The sequence below is a fragment of the Rhinolophus sinicus genome, linkage group LG07 (assembly GCF_036562045.2).
Source record: "Rhinolophus sinicus isolate RSC01 linkage group LG07, ASM3656204v1, whole genome shotgun sequence".
Classification (NCBI taxonomy): Eukaryota; Metazoa; Chordata; class Mammalia; order Chiroptera; family Rhinolophidae; genus Rhinolophus; species Rhinolophus sinicus.
This window is the reverse complement of record NC_133757.1, coordinates 86093416-86118198: the sequence shown is the minus strand read 5'-3', so window position 1 is coordinate 86118198 and position 24783 is coordinate 86093416. Positions and strand designations below refer to the sequence as shown.

The 24783-nt window shown below is 37.3% G+C and overlaps 1 protein-coding gene across 1 annotated transcript in view; it reads left to right on the top strand.

The window, feature by feature from the left end:
• CDCA2 (cell division cycle associated 2) overlaps positions 1-24783 on the top strand; it is a 41803-nt gene that overhangs the window by 1293 nt on the left and 15727 nt on the right. Inside the window, 9 exon segments of the mRNA XM_019714196.2 lie at positions 816-970; positions 9699-9849; positions 11092-11288; positions 12700-12784; positions 15322-15530; positions 18717-18801; positions 19234-19478; positions 23274-23352; positions 24611-24696. Coding sequence (XP_019569755.2) covers positions 816-970; positions 9699-9849; positions 11092-11288; positions 12700-12784; positions 15322-15530; positions 18717-18801; positions 19234-19478; positions 23274-23352; positions 24611-24696 — 1292 coding nt within the window.

The following is a 24783-nucleotide window of genomic DNA, read 5'->3' as shown; positions in this document are numbered from 1 at the left end:
TTGGGGTATGCCTCTCCAGAATCACAAACAGAAAATTGGCTCCTGCTAATCTTCAAGGGGTAGAAATGAAATTCACCTGTGAGACTAACTTGGAGAAGAAAGAAATATGGGAGTGGAATTAGATTCGAGAATGGCATTTAGAAATGGAGGGTCATGGGGGACCTAAAAGTCAAAGGGCCCTAGACTAAGTAATGCATGGTTGAGAAAAGGCTGTAAAGTGGCACACCATTCTGTGTTCCCCTCTCAAGAACATCACACTCAGACCTTTCAAAAGCTAGATTTATTTTGTGTGCTTGGGTATATATTCAGAATTCCGGGTAGTGTGCCAAAGGTGGTACTTAGATAGGTATCTAAGAAAAACAACTTACCTTGAAGAATTGAGCACGAGAGTACATGTGCCTAGGTGGAGATCTTTCCTGTCAGTCCCTGGAAATAAGACTGCCTGATTCAGAAAAAGAGAAGTTCTCAGTCCAAAGCAAGACATTACCCACCTCTTTGTGCAGAAAATAATGCAAGAGAAATGAGAGCTAATTATAAATGTGTTCATGGGTTCACTCCACTCAACTATGTTTAATAAATAACATCTATGTACTAGGTATTGTTCAAGGAACATAGAATAAATCAATAGGCAAAACAAAGATTCCTGTGCAACTGATCGTGTATGAACAATTTTGCCCACTATAATTCTTCAGTTAGATTTATGTACCATGTGTTTATCATGTTTTCTCTCCAGCTGGTACATCACTGATCTTCAGGACACGATTACTGATGATTGCCTTGTTTTATTCCAATTTAAAAGAGAGTTTTCATTACAGGAAAGTCATCATCCCACCTTAAAAAATCCAGACGACGCTCTACAGTTGGTATTCGGGGCTCTCCTGAAACAAACCATCTTATTCGTTTCATTGCTCAGCAGCGGAATTTAAAGAATGCAGAGAAGTCTCCTTTGACACAGAATTCCCCTTTTCTGGTATGATTTTCTTCTAAATTCTGTCATGCATTCTTCTAGGAAGAATATTTTGCTGTGTTACAGAGCTTTTGTAAAGAGTTTCTACCTTACAGTGCAGCTCATGTGGTTTGGATCTGCAGAGATGGTATTTTGTCTGTGCTTTACGGAGTGTGCCTTTAAATGGTGATAAGCATGAAATATACACCAAAAAAAAAAATGCTTACACATTATAAGAAAGGAGAACTATTAAAATTGTAATACTCAATGTATACCCATAACAAAAGATGAATACAAGTCATGTTTGATTTCTGGAATTACAAGAGGTGCTCAAAGTGGTTACCGTCAGTGTCCAGACATTTCTGATTACAGCGAAATACTGCTTGAGCAACGTTGATCAAAGTGTCCACTTGTAGACATTTTTTGGCACCCCCGGTATTAAGAGTGGTGAGCTCCTGGAGAGAAATGGCTTTCTAGGGGAGCGTTCTATTTTATTTTGAAAATTTGTCTAATTAACATTTGTTTTTCTATGATGAGATGAGGCAGTGTTTTCCAACCTTTTTCTTTTAATGTCTTTAAGTGTCTAATTTTCTGTGACTACAGTTGGTTGGCATATAGGGGGCAAGAGTTTCCCCAGGACAAAATGTATTTGGGATAGCCCTAGGACAAAATGTCAGACCAAATTATTTGTCTGACGATGGGGAAGTACTTAGACATTTTTGCAGATTTTTATTAGAATAATACATGCTCCTAAAGAGTCAAATAGTAGTACAAGGCTTGCTATGAAAGACAGAGTCCCCAGCTTATCCTTGTTGAAGTACATCTGCTTTTGACTGTTGTGGTGTTGGCCTTACTATTTTAAAATGTACCTATATTGCCACTTCTTCATTTTTCAGTTTTAGACACTATGTATGCATGAGGCTGTGTAGTGCAGAGCATGGTGCTCAAAAGTTATCTGCACATCACTGGGGATCCCTGAGTTCCACTGAAGAGGTCCATGAGGTCAAAACTATTTTTGTAATAGCACTAAGGTGTCATTTGCCTTTTTTTCACTGTGTTGATATTTGTGCTCATGGTGCGTAAGTAATGGTGGGTAAAGCTGATATCACCAAGCTGTCATTTTATTCATCATTGCTAAGCATTCACAGGAAATAAAAATGCCAGTTTCCCTTGTCATTCTTGATGAAGCAATAAAAATTATAGATTGTATTAATTTTCAACCCAAGTAATTACGTGTGATGAAATGGGAAGTATGCATCAAACACTTCTAAAGTACATACAGAAGTGGTGGATATTTCGAGAAAAATCATGTGTGTGATGGAGCTGTGAGCTAAACTAGCCATGTTTTTTCATGGAACATCATTTTTACTTGGAAGAATGACTGACAGTCATCATGGTTAGTCAGACGCAGGAATGTGGCCAACATTTGCTCAAAAATGAACCTGCCACTACAGGGGAAAAACTGAAATATTTCTTACCAATGAAGAAATTTTAGTTTTCAAGAGAAAATCAGAATTTTGGAAAACTTGTATTTGTCACCATTAACTCTATAACTTCTCATAGCTGGATGTTCCTGATAGATCGGTGGGGATATGAATGAATGTGATATTTAGATCTTGCCTAATAAAACATGTCAACATTTGGGAAATATGCATAACTGAGTGAACCCATATTTTCCAAACGACCAGTGCATGCAAAATAGACCCTCAAATTGCAAGATAGAACCATGAATTTTAACGCAAGAGAATATGAAAACTTCATTGATACGATCCCATATTTGACATGTTTGCAAGTAACCTTTAAGAAACCTTTGTTGAGTTTTGTGTTGCATTAAAGAAGGACATCCCCAATTCTGAAAAGGCTATTAAAATACTCTTACTAGATACAATCAGCATGAACTAAGTCTTTGATGTTCTCAATTTGTACAATAACTGCTGTTAGAGTAGATACACGAGTGGACTATGGAGCTATATTGCTGGGATTTGGTTCTTGGCTTTATTGTGAATTAACAGTGGCTTTTGGCAAGTTAATCTGAGTTTCCTCATGTATAAAGTGAGGGTGATAATGATAGCAAGGGTTTTATGTGGATGAAGCAATTAGTAGACATGAAGTACTTACAGTTGAGCCTGGAATATGGTATGCTTTAAATTTACTATCATTGTTATTTCTGTGAAAAATGAAGATTTTGCTCTCTTACGTCTCCTAGCCACACCTGTCCCAGCACTTTCCTCTTTCCCATTCTTTCCAATACAGTGTTAAAATGTTTTGTTTAAATTACAATTTAGCGTGTATATTTCACCATGCAGATATTTATTACAAAATGCTGTAGTATATTATGCTCATATTTCCTTTCTTGTACAAGTTGTTTTTCTTGTAGTTAAGAAGTACTTTTTTTTTTTTGGTTTGGTCTTTTAATTTATCATGTAATCTCATCCACAAACTTTTAACAGAGTTGTAAACCTTAAGAGTCTATCAATTCTTTTCTTTTTTCTCAGTGTCCTTTGTCTTCCTCCTGTTGGCTTGGTTGCCGCTAGACTTGCTGGATAGCTGTCATTTTGTGACTTCTTCTCACCATCCTTGGTAATTCCCTTTTTCCCTCTGATTTGGATTCCTTTGATCTCACATCTTTCTCTCTTCCTGGTTTATTACATGATTTATCTGGACCCTCTGCATATCGGATGAAGGTTATTCTACCAGCACATTTGAATTGTGGATTGTCTTAGTATCAAAATCGATGTTGGATGAAAACATTGCTTCATTGTATTTTAGCTTACAGAACTGAAGAATCCTGTTCATTTATTCAGTTAGTACATATTTTGATTCCCTACCCCTTATATGGCCTGCTTTTTAAAAAAATTTAAATATAGTTAAAATACAATATTATGTTTCAGATTTACAGGCTGGTTATTCAGCTTTTACTTACCTAAAGAAGTGATCACCACGATAAGACTAGTAACCATCTGACACCATACAAAGTTATTTTGACATTGTTGGCTATATCTCCTAGTCTGTACATTACATCCCTGTGACTTACTTAAATTTGGACCTCTTACCTCTCCTTCACCTTTTTCTGCCTTTCCCCTCTGGCAACTAACAGTTTGACCTCTTTGAGTCTGTTTCTGTTTTGTTTGTTCGTTTGCTTTGTTTTTTAGATTCTACATATAAGTGAAATCATATGGTGTTTGATTTTCTCGATCTTATTTCACTTAACATAATACTCTCTAGGTCTATCCATGTTGTCCCAAATGACAAAGTTTCATTCTTTTTTATAGCTGAGTAATATTCCACTGTGAGAGAGAAAGTGTGTGTGTCTGTGTGTATAGATTGCTTTCATATCTTGGCTGTTATAAATAATGATGCAATTAACATAAGGATGTATATCTTTTTCAATTAGTAGTTTTGTTTTCTTTATATAGATACCCAAAAGTGGAATTGCTGGGTCGTATGGTAGCTCTATTTTTAATATTTTGAGGAACTTCCATAGTGTTTACGTAGTGGCTGTAGCAATTTGCCATCCCACCAACAGTGCACGATGGTTCCTTTTTCTCCACATCCTCGCCAAAACTTGTTTATCTTTTTGACAATAGACAGTCTGACAGGTGTGAGTGATAGCGCACTGTGGTTTTGATTTGCATTTCCCTGATTCGTGATGTTAAACACCTTTTCACGTATTTGTTGGCTATCTGTTTATCTTCTTTGGAAAAATGTCTATTGAGATCTTCTGCCCATTTTGTAATTGTATTGTTTGGTTTTTTGCAGTTGAGTTGTGTGAGTTCTTTATATATTTTGGTATTAGCCCCTTACCAGACACAGAATTTGCACATATTGTCTCCCTCTTGGTAGGTTTCCTTTTCATTTTGTTGATGGTATTCTTTGCTGTGTGGAAGCTTTTTTGTTTGTTGTAGTCTCACTTGTTTATTTTTGCTTTTGTTGTCTTTGCTTTGATGTCAGATAAAGTCTGCCAAGCCTGATGTCAAAGAGCTCGCTGCCTACTTTCTTCTAGGAGTTTTATGCTTTCATGTTTTAGGTTCAAGTCTTTATCCATTTTGAGTTAATTTTTGTATATGTGGAAGATAGTGGTCCAGTTTCATTCTTTTGCGTGAGGCTGTCCCTTTTTCCCAACACCATTTGTTGAAGAGACTGCCCTTTCTCCTTTTTATGTTCATGGCCCTGTTGTCATAAATTAATTGACCACATATGTGTGAGTTTATGTCTGGGCTCTGTGCTTGTTTTACTGTTCTTTGTGTCTGTTTTTATGCCAGTACCATACCATTCTGATTACTCTAGCTTTGTAATATAGTTTGAAATCCGGGAGTGTGGTGCCTCCAGCTTTGTTCTTTGTCAAGATTACTTTGGCTATTTGGGGTCTTTTGTAATTGCATGCTACTTTTAGGATTGTTCTATTTCTGTAGTCAATGCCATTGGAATTTTAATAGCGATTGCACTGACTCTGTAGATTGCTTTGGGCAGTATGGACATTTATGCAACATTAATTCTTCTAATCTATGGGCACAGAATAACTTTCCATTTATTTGTGTCTTCATCAATTTCTTAAAATTTTCAGTGTTCAGGTCTTCCATTTCCTTGGTTAAATTTGTTCCTAGGTATTTTATTCTTGATGTGATTGTAAATGCAATTATTAATTTCTTTTTATGATAGTTCGTCATTAATGCATGGAAATGCAACAGATTTTTTGTAGGTAAATTTTGTATCCTGCAACTTGACTGAATTCTTTTATGAGTCTTTTGCAGGGCTTTTTAGGGTTTTCTGTATATAACATGCCATCTGCAAATACTGAGAGTTTTACTTCTTTCCAATGTGGGTGCCTTTTATTTTTTTTCTTGCCTAATTGCTACTCCTTAATCTTTCAGTGTTGAGGCATTAGCTATTGACTTCCCACTGTGGATGGTAGAAACCTAGCTCTCTTCCTTCCTCATACTTTTCTCATACATACAAAGAAGTACTTCCCATCCTCTGCAACTTCCCAACAGATCGATTACATCAATATTCAAATGTTTGCATTCTTATGACCATGTTATTCTGAGCTGATTTTTCTTCTGCAGTTACCTTATGCTCCTTTTTGGGTCATTTTCTATTCATACAAACACATCTTAATATCTCTAACTCTTAGACATCCATGGCTTCCCATTTCTGTGCCTGTTCATCCCAGCAAAACTCCTTAAACAGTTTGTCTTCTTTGTCTCGCTCCACTCCCTCCCCTCCCATCTTTTCTGCTACTGCTAGCCACTCCGATTGGACTTTTTTTGTTTCTCCCACTCCATTGAGCATACTCTCATCACCATTCATCACAAATGGCCAAGACAAAGATAAAAATCTAAGTTTTCATTTTACTCAACCTTTCCTCAGTTTTTAATATGTTCAGCCACTCATTTTAAACTCTTTCTTCCCTTGATTTCTGGACTACCATACTGCCCTGATTTTCTTCCTGTGTCACTGGTCATTCTTTCTAATTCCACCCCTTTTCTTTAGTTTTTTTCCCTCAAAACTACTTGATTATCCCAAAGCTTTCCTCTGCCCCGCTGTCTTTGCTTTCCTTAGGCAGTCTAATCTTTTCCCATGACTTTGAACATCGTCTGTAGACTCATGACTCCAAAACGTCTAACGCTGGCCCAAAGCTCCCTAGAGCTCCAAACTAGTTGCCTATTCAACATCACGTGGGTGTTTTAAGTCAGCATTTCAAGCATTGCATGGCCACAATCAAACTAGATTTCCATTCCTTATCAGATCCTGTTGTCCATTTCCCCATCTCAGTATATGCTGTCATTGTCCAGTTGCTCAGTCCAACTGCCTATCAACCTTCCTCGGTTCCTTTCTTCTCATCTTCCATATTCAACCCATCATTACATATCAAAAACCTATCTGTGTACAATTCTGTAATACATCATCTATAAATCCCATTGTGTGTTCACCACCCAGAGTCAGTTCTCCTTCCATCACCATATATTTGAGCCCGTTTACCCTCATCTACCACCCCTTACCCTCTGGTAACTACTAAACTATTGTCTCTGCCTATCAGTGTTTGTTTGTTTGTTTGTTTGTCTTGTTCTTTTGTTGCTTTCAGTTTTGCATCCCACATATCAGTGAAATCATATGGTTCTCGACTTTCCCGTCTGACTTATTTCACTTAGCATAGTTGTCACAAATGGCACTATTTCATCTTATGGCAGCATAGAAACCTATGTAACTTTACTAACCATTGTTACCCCAATAAACTTTTAATTCAAACAAAAACAAAACCTAATTCCTCATGTCCCCACAGTTCTACTGCTACAACCCTAATGTGATTCCTGCCAACTGCTTCTTCCTAACTGGTCTCCTTACTGCCCTCTTTCCTTAATTCATCCACCATTTCAGAGAGCAGAGATACATTTGAAGTATAGATCAGATCATTCACTCTGCTGCTTGAAAGCCTTCATCACTCTCCCACATCTGAGCCTTTCCCACCACCAGCCTCATCTCCCTCTCTCCTTTCATTTCCTGGGCACTCTGGCCTTCTTTCTGCTGCATCCTATTTCCACCTCGGGGCCTTTGTTTATTTTTCTACCTTGTTCTTGCAACATACCTCCGTCCCTTGATAGCTTCTCTTAACTACCACTTTCTCATTGTTTTGATTTCAACTTAGATATTTCTTCAGATCGAGTGCTGTTCTGATGTAGGCTAAAGGAAGCACTTTCAGTTACTGAATCACCACCCTTTTCGTTCCTTTTTTATCTTCTCAAGAGCACCTGTTGTACCTAAAACTAAATGTGTTTTCAGAATTTCACTCTAGAACAGAATTTCTCTCTAGAACAGATATCCCTGTATCCGGAGCCCCTAGAACAGTTCTGGTACATGAGAGAATGTCATTGACTGACTGACACAATTCATAAGAGAAAAGCATCAAAACGGTACCTTTAGAATGTTTCACTTACTTTGTATATTGTTATTCTCCATCAGGAAAAAACAGTTTTGACTAGGGTAACCTATAATTTGTTTTAAGCGGCATGTCAGAGTGCTCCAAATTCCTAGGACACTGAAACTACTGCTACCATGTTCAAATATGAGTACAAAAAAGCATATTTGAGTAAATTTTATGACTTTGGGGTAACCCTTTTCTTTCTTTTTATCTCATATAGATAAGAGTTGGTAACCAGCTTTTAATGAATATTATGTGCTATTTATGTCATAAAGGTTTACATCACCAACCATGTTTGAATGTAAAATGTTCTGTTATTATGTAACAGTTTGCTTTATGCTTGGTTTTAACTGGGAATGGAATCAGGTGTGTGAGCAGATTCACCATCTAATATGGCTTCAAGATTTTAACTGATTTTCCTCCATACAACATCTTAAAGGGAGGTAATTTTTTACCTTAACTTTTGCCTGTGGGTGTCATTTTGTTAATTTCAAGTTCCAAATCACTGGAATTATGTTAGTAGTCTAAATAATAAAGGGGGCGGGGAGATCCTGGATAGAGCACTTAATCACTAATTCGTTGTATGCGTAAACAGAACTCTTAAATTGTACGTTATCTGAACTTATCTGGCATCTCTATCCCTGGTTACATCACTCGATTTGTGACCTTTGGCTGAAACCCTGTGAACAGGGTTTACAGAGAGCGCCTGTGCTTATTAGACCATCTACATTTAGCCTTGTATTGTAAGTGAATGGCTGGCTCTCAGCTCTAAGCAGGTAAGAGCCCACAAAGTGAGGAAAATTTAGCTGGGGAGAGCCAAAGGAGAAGAGGATCAATGTGAGAGGGTATCTGAGCTACTAAGGAGCCTCTGTGACTTGTCCTGGCTTCCTGGGGAGCGAGGATGTATGGGATGGAGATGAGGAATGAGACCAGCCTGGTTTGAACTAGGTACCCGAGACTTACATGTGGCAAAGGCATCATGCAGATGATTGACAGTGGATATTTTTAGCAAACCTTTGGCAAAATTCCCAAGCAGGCAGGTTCTTCCTGTCCATTCCTCCTTGCCCCATCTCCAGCATTCAGTACTTTCTTGTGGTCCCCGTATCATCTCTTCGGCTGGCCTCTCTCAAACATGTTTGTGTTAAACTTCTGTCCCTTTCACATTTGACTCACTGAGGCTGTCTCAGGTTATAAACTTTTTTTTTTTTAACATTTATTTTAAGTGTGTTTTTCCACGATCCATCCGCTTCAAGTCAAGTAGTTGTTTCAATCCAGTTACGGAGGGCACAGCTCACAGTGGCCCATTGGGGGTTTGAACCGGCAACCTTGGTGTTAAAAGCACCGTGCTCTAACCAACTGAGCTAACCGCCCCAAGGTTATGAACTCTTGCATTACAAAAGACAGTCCTTATACCCCTCAGAAAGAATTAAGAGTTGTTCAGCCCCCAAATAATTGGGGATGTGTTTTCTCTGGGTGCCTTTGTAAAGTGCTTTCCACCTACTCCAAATTTCTCTTGTCTGGGCCATGGATTGAGTATCAGTGTGGACCAGCCCAGAGCTGCATGTGTATACACAGCACAGAGCTGCTCCTCTTTGCTCAGGTTTTGTTGAAAATTAGGGGCGGGGCAGAGGGAGAAACTAGGATGATGGCAGCCCCGCGAATATTCAAACTGAAAATGCGTGATTTATGGGAGAAGAAGCTCTGCTACCCTTACCACCTGTGGTCTGCCAAGAGCCTTTGTGTAGTTATTTGTGGATTCAGTAGTTATAGACCGAAAATCTGGAAACTACGTTTGGTTTGATTTCTCATACCCTCTATGTCTCTGTATTCTAACAGGGCAGCCCTGTACTGTATCGAAATGTTAATTCTTTGAGAGAACGAATATCCGCCTTCCAGTCGGTTTTTCAGTCCATAAATGAAACGGAGAAAATGACTGACTGCCCTGAATTCGCAGAGGCAGGGCGAGAGTTGCAGACAACAGGCTTGAGTGAGTAGAAAGAATTCAGTCAATTTGGACTTCTGTATTTTAACTCAGACAACCTCCTGAGATATAAGAAACATTTAGTTCCACGGGGCAAAAGCAGTCTTTCTGAGCAGAGTTGTAGTTTTAAATGGAGCCTAACATTTAAAATTTGGGACATTTCACACAAAAACCTAGATTTCTGGTTTCCCTTGAAAAAACCTGAGAGCAAGCATTCCTGAGCAATTTTTAACTGTAAAACTGTCAGGTCTGATTAGGTCATTTCATCTTTATAATAAGGCATGTGGCAAATTTTTGAGTGTACAAACCTCGATTTTTACATGATTAGTATTAAATTTGGCAAGGATTTTGTGAATACCAAACACCTAACCACAATATAAACAGATATAGCTTATCTGACATTGTAACAGCCTGCTATATTCTTTACCATAACTTTTAGACTATAATTTTCATTCGGTTATTTCTGTCACCTTTGAGTTTTCCAATCACAAACCATTTCAAACACCCGAATTAGACACATCTTTGCCTGACCCCAGTCATCGTAATCATATCTCTGGCGCTCTGCACCCCGTGTAAGCTAGCACGTGATATTGCATGTGATCTTCAAGTACATTTCAGCACCTTGCATGCCTGCGCTGCTACTCAAGACAAGTCTAATTCATCTGCTTCTGTGAGGGCATGACCCACTCTGATGTACTTACTCATTTGTATTTGTAGTTGGTAACTTATCTGTTTTTCAACTTTTACCTGGGTTTTGTAATATTTTAATAACAATTATTATAATTCTGCAGACAATAAAGTTCTTTTTCGTAGCTAAGAAGAACTAGGGCACAGTGTGGCTGTATTTTTCATAAAGTCATACACGATCAAAGTAGAACCAATATTAGAACATAACCACATCCTTTAAAATGTTCAAAAGAATGTTTCAATGTGAATTTAAAAATAGAATGAGATACTGCATCACCAATGCAAATGTATTTTAGCATATTTTTATACATTTTAAAGTCTGAAAATTTTTAATTCTAATTAAATTTTTATTGTCTTTTTAGTAGGTACATTCTTTTGGCTTCTCATTAGATTTTCTCTTTTGAATTAAAAATTGGACTAGATTTTCCTTTTCATTGCTAATGTATTTAGACTCAAACATTAAGTTTTAGTAAAATTGTGATGATGTACAAAATTGTAAAATGGTATTGTGAAGGAAAATATTTATGCCTGTGTTGTTTTTACTTTGTTTTGTGTCTATAGCCAAAAAGGAATGTCGTAGTGAATGTCAACAGTCTGAGTTTCCTGAACAGTTATCCAAACGTCAGAGAATATCTTCTCGGGCCAACTCTGACAAAAATCCAGCTGGTGCAATTGATCTCCAGATACGCACTGTTGCTACTCCTCCCAATACAGACAGAACATGTGCTCTTGAAACTTCTCTTGCAGATCTTCCTGAGGTAATTCACTTACTAGAAACAAAGGAAAAGGCAGCTTTGGTTTCCTGGCGAGGCAGTTTTAAGACTGTCAAGCTCTTATTTTCAGTTATAGTACCTTGTGCTGCTATATTGTAGCTGGGTTTTAAATTGTGCGTGCTCACGCGCGTGTGTGTATTTCCTACTTGTTAATTTTTGTCATTGGTGGTTGGCTTAATAAGTTGCTTTTGATTTTGAAAAATGTTTCATGAAAAGATTAAGCGCTGTGGTCTTCTGCTTGCAAGGTATTGTTCTAGGTGCTAATGGTACCACAGAAAGTCACAATCCGGTCCTGGAGCAGCTCGTTGTCTGCCAAAGGAGGCAGACATACGAGCATATTATTTACACATAACTGGTGAATTAGATGAAGATTCTGTATGGGCTTTACTCAGGTCTGGGGCTCTCGCATTTCCGCCTTGCTTCCCCTCATTGGTTTAATACTGCCTAGGAAGCGGGTACTAGTTAACGATGCTCCTTTGCTCTGCTCACTTCTTTCAAGTAACTGTAGAGATTTTTGTTGCTGATAACTCTAAAGCCTGTCAAAATTATTAAAAGATCAAAATGAATTACATGATACTATTGAAGATCTTTCACGTTCACTCAAAGGTAAACAGGGAGGTGGTTCTCTCGTGACTGGCTCTTCTTGCTTCATACCATTGGCTTTGGTTTGATACAGCAGGTTCCCATTTCTTTAGTGAGCGGAGACACCCATTGCCATTAAAGTTGAAACTTTTTTCTGCACCTTCTGTCGTATTGATTCAGTATGTGTCCTAATGATCTTATTTGGACTGGTATAAATGTTTGATAGTTATTAAAGATTCCCAGGAACCAGTAGGTTTCATTTGTATCTCAGAGTCACTTAAAATCTCTGTTCCCTTTATTTTAGTTGATATGAAATCATCATCTGACAGAGCCAATAATAATTGTTTCTTATCAGAACTTGGCTTCGACATATACCATGATTTAGAAATGGTTTCCACATTAATAAGAGTATGTTTTCTATTTTAACCATCAATGGTTTTCCTATCCTAGCTATTAATATCTTTGTTGTTTAATTAGTAATTATTTATTTTGTTATTTTGACAATTTCCTCTTTTAATGAATGCAGTTAACGTAGTTTCTAGCCATCAAACAATAAGGCAACAAAGATGTATCCTATAAACTTTCCCTAGGGAACTGAAAATTGGTAGGATATTTAGGTTGCAGCTAGAATGATATTCTGCTTTTAGTTAGATTCCCCTATACTTCTGTAACGACTCGATAATGAATGTGATTGCTCAATTGATTGATGATGGATCAGATTTCCAGGTAATCTGTAAAGCTTACTCAGATCTTTATAAAGATGTAAGTAATAATGTGTAATACTTCTTTACTCTAAATTATTTTTTTCCCCAAGAAATCTTCTGAGTCTGGTTTAACGCAGTCTGGATGTATAGTTGAAAAATCTATTCCACTTTCAGACCTCACAGAGGCTTCAAGTGGTAAGTGTTCAATTTTTTCTAATACATGTGGCAGTTCATCCATTGAAACTTTTGTTTAGTAGGCATTTATGGTTGGTGTACCTATATGCTGAAATAAGGGAAAAATGAAACAGTTCCCTACATTTTAGGAGCTCATGGTCTACTAGAAATGTTTCAGAATTCTTTTTTTTAAGGAGGGCGCAGCTCACAGTGGCCCATGTCGGGAACAAACCGGCAACCTTGGTGTTATTAGCACCACGCTCTAACCAACTGAGCTAACAGGCCACCCCTAGAATTCTTGTTATATGGGAGATGACATTATAGTCTTTGAACTGCTACCAATAAGAATTAGTGAAATATTTCCAAGTTGATAGAATGTATTATAAAGAATAGGACCTCTGAACATATTAACAAGTGTATTTAGCTAGAGAAAACACTACGTTTGATTTTTTTGGTTTTTAAGTGTGTGAAAAGGGACAAACATTCAAAACTTATTTAACCTTTCCCCAAATCAGTAGGCTTGTATTGAATGAAAGTTGCAAGTGAGGTATAGGATTTACTTTCAACCTACCTGTGTCTATCGTTCAAGAAAAACTCTTGTAGACTTAGAGTTGGGTCTTTTTTTGTTTTGTTTTTTTAATCCATCTAATATTCTCTGTCTTTTAATTGAAGTATTTGGCTCATCAGTCTTTCAAGTCATTATTGATATGATTTGATTTAAATCTACCATTTTATCATACATTTTCTGTTCTCTTTGGTTGGGTTGTTTTTTTGTTTGTTTGTTTTCTCCCCCCATGTTTCCCTCTTCTTGTCTTTTTTGGGTTTAATTGAAATTTCTCTTTTAAGAAATCCATTTTTCCATTACCTTTTAAACTATATGTCATTACATCTTTTTATCTTTAAATAAATATTCCAGGAATTGCAACACACATTGTTAAATTTTCTCAGCCTTCAACATATCCCAAATGTCTAACCGCTTCTCACCGCCTCACTGCCATCACCATGGTCCAGGCTACCATCTCCTCTTGCCTGGATTGTTTTCTAAGTGAGTTCCTTCTTTCGACCCTCGTCCCACCCTTTCCTTCGAGTCTTCTATAATGTGGGCAGGGTGCATCTTTTAAAATGCAAGTCACACTGTCATTCCTCTTCTTAAAATTTTTCCTTGTCTTCCCAATGTACTTAGAAGAGTATCCAGTACCCCTCCTACTAGGCCTCACCTGACCGAGTCCTTAGCCTGCTCTCTGAGCTCACATCTTAGCTCTTATTCACTCTGTCCTAGTCACACACTGGCCTCACCCTACTGGTAATAGGCCAGGTGCATTCCTATCTCAGGTCTTTGCACTTGGTTTTGTGCGTGTAATGTTCACCCCTAGATATGTGCACGGCTCACTTCCTCGCTTTACTCAGTGCCTGCTCAGGAAGCTGTCCCTGAACACCCCAAACCAGCAACACTCCCCTCTCACCTTGTTGTACCCTGTCCCTGTATCCCTGCATTATTTTCCTTCATGGCATGTATTACTACTTGTTGTTCCATATACATTGTTTTAACTTTTTATTTTGAGATGACTGTAGATTCATATACATTTGTAAGAAATCGTCTGAAGAGATCCTGTATACCCTTCCTCCAGGCTCCCCCAGCAGCAACATCTTGCTTAGTTATAACTGTGTCACAACCAGGAAGTTGACACTGATACAATCTACTGACTTATTTTTTTTTCAGAGTTCACCAGTTTTGCATGCACTCACTTCTGTGTGTATTCAGTTTCATGTAGTTTTATCACATGTGTAGAATTGTGACCACACTGCAGTCAAGCTATAGAACAATTCCCATCACAGCGATCCCTCATGCTACACTTTTACAGGCACAGCTACCTCCCTCCGGCCACCCCTCCCACTTACTATATTTTATACTGTCCATTTGTCCTCTGAAAGTATGGGGGCTTTGCATGTTTTGTTCATCATTGTATCTCTACGAGAGGGCCTTTCACATCATAAGAACCCAATATATAGATATTTGTTGAATGCCAGTAATGAGGCTGTGCTCTCTTCTCAGAAAGAATTTGAAGGGGGAGCCTTGCCTTGTTTTGGGGACACATACGGTTTTGTTAATTTTTTGATTTGATAATCTCTCTCCTCAATATTTCGTCCTCTCCCTCTCATCACCCTTACATACTGAAATGCATCTGACTCTAGTAGTAAGATTGGTCATTACTCATTGTTTGTCTCAAGTTAGTTTTCTGGTGCGAGTTATAGGTGTCATGAGAAAAGGCAAACTAACAATTAATAGCTGATGTAGGGATACCTGCTTGGATTTCCATGGGAGCCCAAACTCCTTATTGCCTTTACCCTGAGTAGTTAGATTTGAATTAAAAACTGGGACCAGTGCCATTTGTCTTCTTTTTATGTTTCCATATGAAATCCCAGATGTTACTCCGTAAGCAGGATATATTAGGGTTGACTTTCTTCATCGTGTGTTCTTCCCTTTGTAAATATGCAATATTTGGGGGGTAGAACAGACTCAGTTCTTCATCTCTCATGTTTACACGTTTGCCTTGAAGGAATGGAGGGTGCTGACTGTGTAGAGGGCAAAGGCCCAGCTGATGCTGTTTCACTGGACAAATTTCCAGAAGCGAGCACAGGCACAGCTCCTGCAGTCAGGTCCCTGAGCACTCCACTGTGCAAGAGGGACATTCCGTCCTCTGAGACATCCGTACTTCGTTCTGTGCTGAAGAAACCGTCTGCTAAGCTGTGCCTAGAAAGCCTGCAGGTAAGTGTAAAGCTACATTTCCTAAAGCAAACCGAATACAAATTCATTTTAGTTCAGAGCATTTCCTCTGAAATGTTAAATGTCTTACTCATTTTTCCCCTCCTATTTTTACTGATAGCATTGTGCAGTTTCTTTCTTCCTTTCTTTTTTCTTTTTTTTTTAACTCTTTAACTCAGGATATAATACAGCATGTAGAATTTAATATAGATAGACTATAATTGTAAGAGTGTCATAGTTTTTAATGTGTGAGTCTGTTAGTTATTTCCACCCAAAATCTTTGGTCTCAGAGATGCCTCTTTTGCAGGCATGCATCTTTCCCTAAGTTCATAGCTAACAAAAGAAAAGAGTAGGAAGTAGCTGGCATTTATTGAGTACTTTCTGTGGACTTCTGACATGTATCATGTACGAGCAGCAGTAATAGTCTGAGACAGGTCTTAGCCCCATTTTATATAAATTGAGGCTTGAAGTTAAATGAACCGAGATAAATTGGATGTTAAAATCCCAGAAAGTCTGTAAATGCTGTGAAGTGTTGAGATGATAGGCTCCGGAGTCAAAGTTCCAGGTTTCAAATCCTGACTGAGGTTTAAGAGCTGAGGTTAACTGAGGTTTCAAATCAGTTAACGGTTTTTAATCCTGGGTTTCTTATCTGTAAACGGACAATATTAGTAGCTACTTTACAGGGTAATTTGAGCATTAAGTGTGATGGTGATGTGAAATTAGCACTAGTGCCTGGCAAATGAAAAGTACATTTTTTTTAAAATCCTTAGGTATTTTCACATACAGCTATACCTACAAATCTGTTTCTAAAGCTAAAATGAACTAGACTACCTTCTACTACATGGATATGTGTTCAATTGTTATTTAAAATATTTTAACAATTTTTCTGGTCAAAGAGCTGATCTGGGTCTTTATACAGCACAGCTCATTCACGTCTTCTGTTTATCTTCTCCTCAAGGAGACTTAGCATCTTAATGAGTCATAATTTTCACTGGTTGCGTACGGCGGGGTTTAAATCCCTCATACCCCTCTGTTCCGGCAGGTTTTTAAAAGAAACTACTTTAAAATGCACTCTTCTCTTTAAAGCGTAAATGCTTTTATGTCATTTATTATTTTTCTATGGAATTTTTTAGGATTTACTCACCTATGATGTTAGTAATCCCTCCTGGTGTGATACTGCAGAAAGCAGCTTCCTTTGTGCAGTGGGACACAGCAAAAATTGCATATGTACCGAGTTTCACTTCTCACTTTTTTTGATACGCACACTTTACACACCCATGTGTGACATTTTTTCTTTCCTCTTCCCACTATGGGCTCCAGATGATGCGTGGCCAAATCTCCCGAGAGCCTGGCCGGATTGTCTTCCTTGGGGGCCTGCTGCGTAGGCACTTTCACAGCTGGTTCCCTATCGCCACTCGTCTCACCTCCCTGTCTTGGCCTCTCACTGCTCTCTGCCCAATCTTTTGAAATTTCGAATCGTGCAATGGAGAACAATGCGGCTTTGAAAACAATCCATTCTAACGCGAATGGTAGCATTGTTGCATAGCAATGCATGATATGTTGAACATAGCAATGCATGGTAGCATTGTTGCGTAACTATGGCCAATAATATGAAAATAATTCCTTTCAACTTCCTATAACTTTGCATTGACGAGGTTACAATATGTATTTCATGAGGTATCACCGAAGAGTTAAATAAAATAATTCGGTGTTTTCCCAAAAATAACATAATTCAAAATCGCCTAAGGGATACTAAGGTTCCAAATGTTATAAACAAATCACTACAGTTCTGGAAAACTCTTTTTATTCGTATATTCACTGTTGTGAATGTAACATGTGAAATGACTCATGGGTGAAAAAATGTATCCGATTCAAAATCACTATTTTTTAGAAAAAAAAATAATATGAATTCTAAAAAGTGTACATATGATGCAGACTTTATTCATTAACGACATTTGCCCGTTAGATATTAACGAAACACAAATAATTCAATAAAATATGCAAAGTAAAAAGAGTCAACAGTAAAAACGAGAATTCTCGTTATCCGTCCTTAACACATGGCTCAGAAAAAAACGAAGCTTCTCGTGATCCGTACGCAACGTGTTAACAGTATTACATAACAAATATCAAGTCCTACCACTAAGATCGTATGAAGACTTTGACAGCTGATGATCTTTTTTTTACTAAGCTGCCCAAAGTTTGGAGGTGTCTACAGTTGGAGTTGGTTGCTAATTTTCATGGCTTTTTAAATAAAAAATAAATCTAAACGTTAACATGAACTTTGTTTTATAAGTTCACTGATTTCACAAATATTGATACAGGCATTTTCCTGGTCAGGAAAATGAAGCTGACTCGAGAGATAGTTGATTAAGGAGGTTTGTTTGGGGCAGGACCATTTGTTAGTGATGACGCCGCTCTTGGAATGGGTGCCCTGGAGAAAAAGAGTAAGTCTAGAGATCAAGGACAGACAGGTCAGGGGTTAGGGTGAGGCTGGACAAGCAGATGATGCTTTGGAGGTGGTGGTCATCCAGCACCCATCCCTGGTTCTGCTCTGCTCCCGTGGCCCTGCGTTAGGTCCGCCCCGTCTTGTTCAGAGTTTACATTGTCCAGTCTTCACCAACTTGCCTACTCTACAATCTTCTTTTGGAGAAGCACCAAGGAACAAGTACTACCTTTTTTCCTTGCTTCTAACCCAAGAGTATAGTAATGTAGACCAGAGACTTATACACTTACAAAAGGTGTGGTTCTGAGGGTTAAAAGACAAAACACCCTGTGATACCATTTACCTATTTGTTTTTTTCTTGTTTTGGTGTATTTCTTATACCTTAGATCATTTATGTAGTCTACCTCACCTGACACCATCTAGACATCATTCTGGCCACTCACAGCTTCCGTAACTTCATTTGCTAGATCAAAATGAAGGAATAAATTTAGCCTACATTATGGATTCCTGTTCTTTAATTTTGGCCTAAAATACTATTTACTAAAGTAATATCTAGGAAACCCAGTTTTTTTTTTCCTTTGTGGCTAATACCATGGTGTTTTAGCTAGAACAATTATGAAAGTGAAGGTAATCTGCAATATTGTAGTCTCTACCCTTGGCAGCAAAACATTCAAATTTGTCATTCTTCATGATTCTGTGTGTGTGTTTATGTATATGTAAAATTCACTGATGTTTATTTTGTTTAGGAACACTGTGACAACCTCCGTGATAATGGGACTCATCCAAGCTTAATCTCAAATCTTGCAAACTGTTGCATAGAACAAAAAGCAGGTTAGAAATTCATCTGTATTTTGAGGCCTGAGGATATCACTGTCTTATTGTAAAAAAACCTCATACAGTATATGGTATTTTCAATGATCTATTAAATGCCTTGATGCTTGTGAAATTACATGGGAATAAAGAACAGTTGGGAGGGATGGAGTCTCTTGGGAGGGTTTCAAAATTGGTCTATCCATTTTTTCTTAATGGTGAAACTTGTAAAGGAAATTGATAATCCAATTTTGCAAACTTCTAAGATGCTCATGCAAAATTTACATTAAAATCTGTTACCATATTTTGATGAGAAAAACTGCTTATCTTTTTTCATTTTGAATTTTTTTTCTACAAACTTTATGCAAATCTAATGTTAAAAGATTGTAGGGTGTACCTTTGGATGAGAAATTGAGCTCAATTTTTACAGCTATTTCTATTTATTACATCCAGAAGGTCAAGAAAATTATAAAGTGCCGGCCTCTCTAAATACGAGGAAGAGGAAAAGAGTTACTTTTGGAGAGGACCTAAGCCCTGAAGTATTTGACGAATCTTTGCCAGCAAATACTCCATTGCGTAAAGGAGAAACACCTGTTCGCAAAAAGGATTTGAGTAGTATCGATCCTCTGATACTTGAACAGTCACCAGTTCCTGAGCCATTACCTCAACCAAATTTTGATGACAAGGGGGAGAATCTTGTAAGTGTGAAAAATGTGGAACAAACTTGTTTATATTTTAATCAGATCTCACCTATTTAGTGTGAGCAATAATTGTACTTTGAAATCATGAAATGGACCAAATGATTTGTCTTGTTGTAAAATAATGCATTTTCTAGGTAGGTTATTGCCGTTTTGCTTTGTTTTATTTTCTTATTAAAAGCAATATTTCCATGACTCCTTGTACATAGCATCGTTCATGGAGCTTACATAGCAAAGTACGTACCAGTTTGGACTCACTGCACTATAAATGGTTTTATTTTGCCATACCTTTGTAAATCCCAGGTATTCACCATACTCATTTAAAACAGCTTAGTAGAAGAAAAGGGTGACTTGAGCATTTTTAGTTTATTAGTCAGGTTTGTATATTTTTCACGTTCATAGGTCATTTGAATTTCTTCTCTTGAGAACTGCCTATTAATCTTCCGTATGTGTTTTTTTATACTGGGACCGTGATTCATTCCCTCTCTTGCTATACTTTGAAATAAGAGTATTTCACTTTCAGCCGGGATGGATTAATAGGGACCTAATTTATACTCCCATGAGAAACAACTGATAAACTAGAGAAAATAGCCGGCACAGTGGTTCTAAGACGCTGAACATCGGGCAGCACAGGACAGTAATCGCTGAGAGAGGAGTAACAAATGACGTGAGCCTACGAGAGCCCCCACTCACTGCCTGGGCTGAATTTCCAGGCTGCAGCACCAGAGGGGCTACCTCAGGGGAGCTTGGCAGTCTTCAGGAGTTGAGAAGGTGGAGTTGGGGTCTGGAAAAGCGAAGAAGGCGGCGGTTCACAGGGCTAAGTACCAGAGAGGAGAGAGCTGCAAGGTGTGCTCTGGAGCTCTATGGAAGGTCCTGCTTGGGTCTGCAGCTCAACTATGGTTAACAGATGCTTGTGAGTAAACTGTCCAAGGCCAGGGAAAGAACTACCCAAATGGAGCAGAGGGAGCAATCCCTAGAGCTCACAGGGACCAACCGGAATAGTCTTCCCACCAACATGGGTAGAAAATCCTTGTAATTCAAGGAGGCACTGGGTACTTAGGAGACTGTTGCCTCCTTAGTGGCGCAGAATTAGACTAAAAAGCCTAACACCGCTTAAAAGCAAGCCTTGAAAGAATCCAACTTGTATCCAGGTACTTAACTACATTGCATAACAAAGCTCAAGAATAACAAAACCAGTACCAAACTATATTAAATTATTCAAAATGTCTGACATTCAATTTAAAAACATCAATAGATGTGTCGGAAAGGATGCTCCATAACGAGGAGAAAAGATGAGGGAAATTGAAGATGTAGCAATAGAAATTATTGTCAATGAAACACAGATAACAAAAGACTGAACAAGAATGAGCAGACAGTCTGTAAACTGGGACAACTTTAGGTGGCATAATGTATATGTAATTGGAGTCCCTGAAGGAGAGGAGAGACAAAAGGAACAGAAAAAAACATTTGAAAAATAATGGCTGAAAAAGTCCCCAATTTGATAAAATTATAAATCTATAAATTCTAATGTTGAACAAATTTCCAGCACAACAGACATAAAGAAAAGTATACCAAAACACATTGCTTAAAAATCAGTGGCAAATGGCCTAAAAGGAGCTGGAGAAAACAGACATGACATAATGAAGAACAAATAGAACGCAGTGCAGCAACGTCTTTTAAAGACGTATTTAAGATGTTTTGTGTGTGTGCTAAGTACATACGAAAGCTGGAAAATTTTATTGCTATGCAAGATTAGCATTAGAGGAAATGTTAAAGGAAATCCTTTAGTCAAAAGGAAAATGGTTCCAGATGGAAATCTGCATCTAACAAAGGAATGAAAAGCACTGAAAATGCTACATATTTGGGCAAATATAACAAGAGTCTTTTTCTTGTTAAGAATCTCCATAAAAAATAATTTTTCAAAGCAGGAGTAACAACGTCTTGTTTGGTTTGCAACCTGGGTAAATAGAATATACAACAAAAATACCATGGTATAAAGGCTGGGAGGGTTTCTTAGGCTATAAACAAAGTGGTGTAAGTTAAAGATGTATACCACAAGCCATAAACCACCTTAAAACAACAAAAACGTGTGGGATGCAGCTAAAGCAGTGCTTAGAGGGAAATTTTTCAACGTTAAAGCCTGTATTTAAAAATAAATGCCTTGGGGCGGCTGGTTAGCTCAGTTGGTTAGAGCCCAGTGCTCATAACACCAACGTCGCCAGTTTGATTCTCACATGAGCCAGTGAACTGCACCCTCCACAACTAGATTGAAAACAATGCCTTGACTTGGAGCTGATGGATCCTGGAAAAACACACTGTTCCCCAATAGTCCCCAATAAAAAAAAATTGTTTTAAATAAATAATAAAAAATTAGAGATGTCTCAAATTAATCTCAACTTCCAATTTAAGAAACTAAAGAAAGAAAAGCAAGTTAAAACAAAGTAAGCAAAGAAGGGAAATAAAAAAGATAAATGCAGAAATCAATGGAATAGAAAACAAAAACCACAGAGAAAAATCACTGAAATCGAAACATTGTAATTTAAAAAAATAATGTTAATAAACTTGTAATCAGACTATTCATGAAAAAAGGAGACTACTCGAGTTACCAATATAAGGAATGTGAGAGGTGATGTAACTATATTCTAACATACTAAAAGAATAATAGATTATGAAAAACTTTATGCCAGTAAATTCAACAACTTTGATGAACTAGACGCATTCCTTGAAAGACATGAACTTCCAAATCTCACTCAAGAAGAAATAGATTACGCCGATAGCCCTATATCAACTAAAGAAATTTAAGTTATAGTTAAACCTTCCCACAGGAAAACTGCATATCCAGATTACTTTACTAATGAATTCTACGAAACATTTAAGGAAGATCTAATACTAATAATTCTACATACACTTTCCCAAACAAATTGAGGAGGTAGGAATACTTCCCAGTTCATTAATGTCACCATTAACCTGATAACATAATCAGACATAAGAAAAGAAAAATATCCTCATGAGCATAAGGCTCTATAAAAAGAATGTCATGCCCAAGTGAAGTTTAGCTTAGAGATGCAAAGGAGGTTTAATATTTGAAAAATCTCTTAATTCACCATATTACCAGACTTAAGAAAAACCGTATGATTATCTCAGTAGATGCAGAAAAGGCGTTTGACAATAGCTAGGATTCATTTGTGATAAAACTCTGAGCAAACTGGTGACAAAAAGATTTTCTTTAACCTGAAAAATTTTATTTATGAAAAACCAACAGCTACCATCATGGCAACTACATGGGAAAGAAAAGATTTGACATCTGCATTTATATTTCCATTTTACGCTGAAGTTTCCCTGAATAAATATTACAATGTTAGGTTGTGTTTATTAATGGATTATCTTATTTACTTTTATAGGAATCAGGGCATGGGATTTTAAATAAACCAAAAAGTAACTTATTAGTGAATCATTATGGCTACTTTGTAGTTATTAGGTTGGTGCAAAAGTAATTGCAGTTTTTGCAATTATTTTTAACCTTTTAAACCGCAGTTACTTTTGCATCAACTTAATAGTAAACATGGTTTCATTAAAGGTGATTGATAAATATTTTTTAAAAATATTTTTATATCTGATATTTTGATTTTACCTTGACCTTTTCTTTTTTAATCACTTATTGTTTCCCATCCTTATGCTCTTTACAATTCCACCCACAAATATAAGTCCTTATTATTTTCTTTTGTGCACATTATTCATATGTCCACTGAATTTAAAGATGTCTAATTGCTACCTTTTTTTTCTCTCTCTGTTTAGGAAAATATAGAACCTCTTCAGGTATCATTTGCTGTTCTGAGTCCTCTTAATAAGTCTACAATCTCTGAGACTCTTTCAGGTAGTAATTTTTGTTTCTCTTACAATCATAAATGTCATTATCAATATGTATATGTAACTAAGCTCTATTTTCTTTTTAAAATTTTATTTTTTTGGCAATGCATACTTGGTTTAAAAATACCAAATACCGTGTTTCCCCGAAAATAAGACCTAGCCAGACCATCAGCTCTAATGTGTCTTTTGGAGCAAAAATTAATATAGGACCCAGTCTTATATTATGTTAGATAAGACCGGGTCTTACATTAAAATAAGACCGGGTCTTATATTAAATTTTGCTCCAAAAGACGCATTAGAGCCGATGGTCCGACCAGGTCTTGTTTTCGGGGAAACACAGTAGTATTGGAAACCTTAGAAGAAGTCTCTTATCCATTTCCATTCCAAGTCCCACACTTCATAATCGATTACCCACATTTAGCTTCCTTACGTGGAAGCTCCTTTTACCAGTTTGCACAGTTGAAATGTTAAGGATCATAAGGGTCATTCTTAAATATCCAACGTTGTTCATTTACATCACAATGGCATCTTGGGCACATGTACTTTCCAAGGTGTCTGGCTTTTTTGTCATCATGACAAAGCAGCAAAGATCTCTGCACTTTCCTGACAGACTAGTACTTGGCTAGCAAATGTCATGGGAAAAACACTTAGGGTGGGAACCATTATTCATGTCTCTTCCCTGGTCGAAATCCTTTAATGGCTTCTCTGGCTTCTCGTTGGCTGTGGAACACAAACCAAACTCATCAGCACAGCATCGAAGATGTGCAATGTTAAGTTAGATCTAAAATTTGAAGGATAGTCGAACAGGTTCCAAAGCCTATACTCTTTAACGCATTATACTGCCTTTCATTTATACCATTGAAAGTGATCAGATTAAAAATTTCCTGGGCTCTGTAAAATAGTTTTTCATAATCATCTTAATGCCTTTTACTGCAATTTCATGGTATAAAATGTAGCCTGGAATAAATGAGTGAAAATACAGGTATTTATTGTAATATGATTTAATCTGTGTTATCTTAGTAAGGTAGTATGTTCTACAGTCTCCATGGACAGTGGTGAAAGTTGCAGGGTATTCAGTAAACTTAAAGTTTTTAAAAAATTAATGTGAATTTTAAATTGTATTTCTCTTGGTAATTAATTATGTTTAGATATGATACTGAAAGCAAAAGTGGGTGTCCAAAAGAGTATGCAGTGTATCTGAAAGATATGGTGGATCTTACAACTTTTTTTAGCTACCCTAATTTTGCTTGTGTCTTGCTTATCAGGCACAGATACCTGTAGCTCTTCAAACAGCCATGAGAAAATAACCTGTAAAGGTGGTCGAATAACACGGACCTCCAGCAGAAGACGTGTAAGTGTTTGTACTTGGCACAATGTATTTTTAAATCTTGCAATCGATTTTTTTTTCTTTTTTCATGACCAAATGACTATGGGTAAA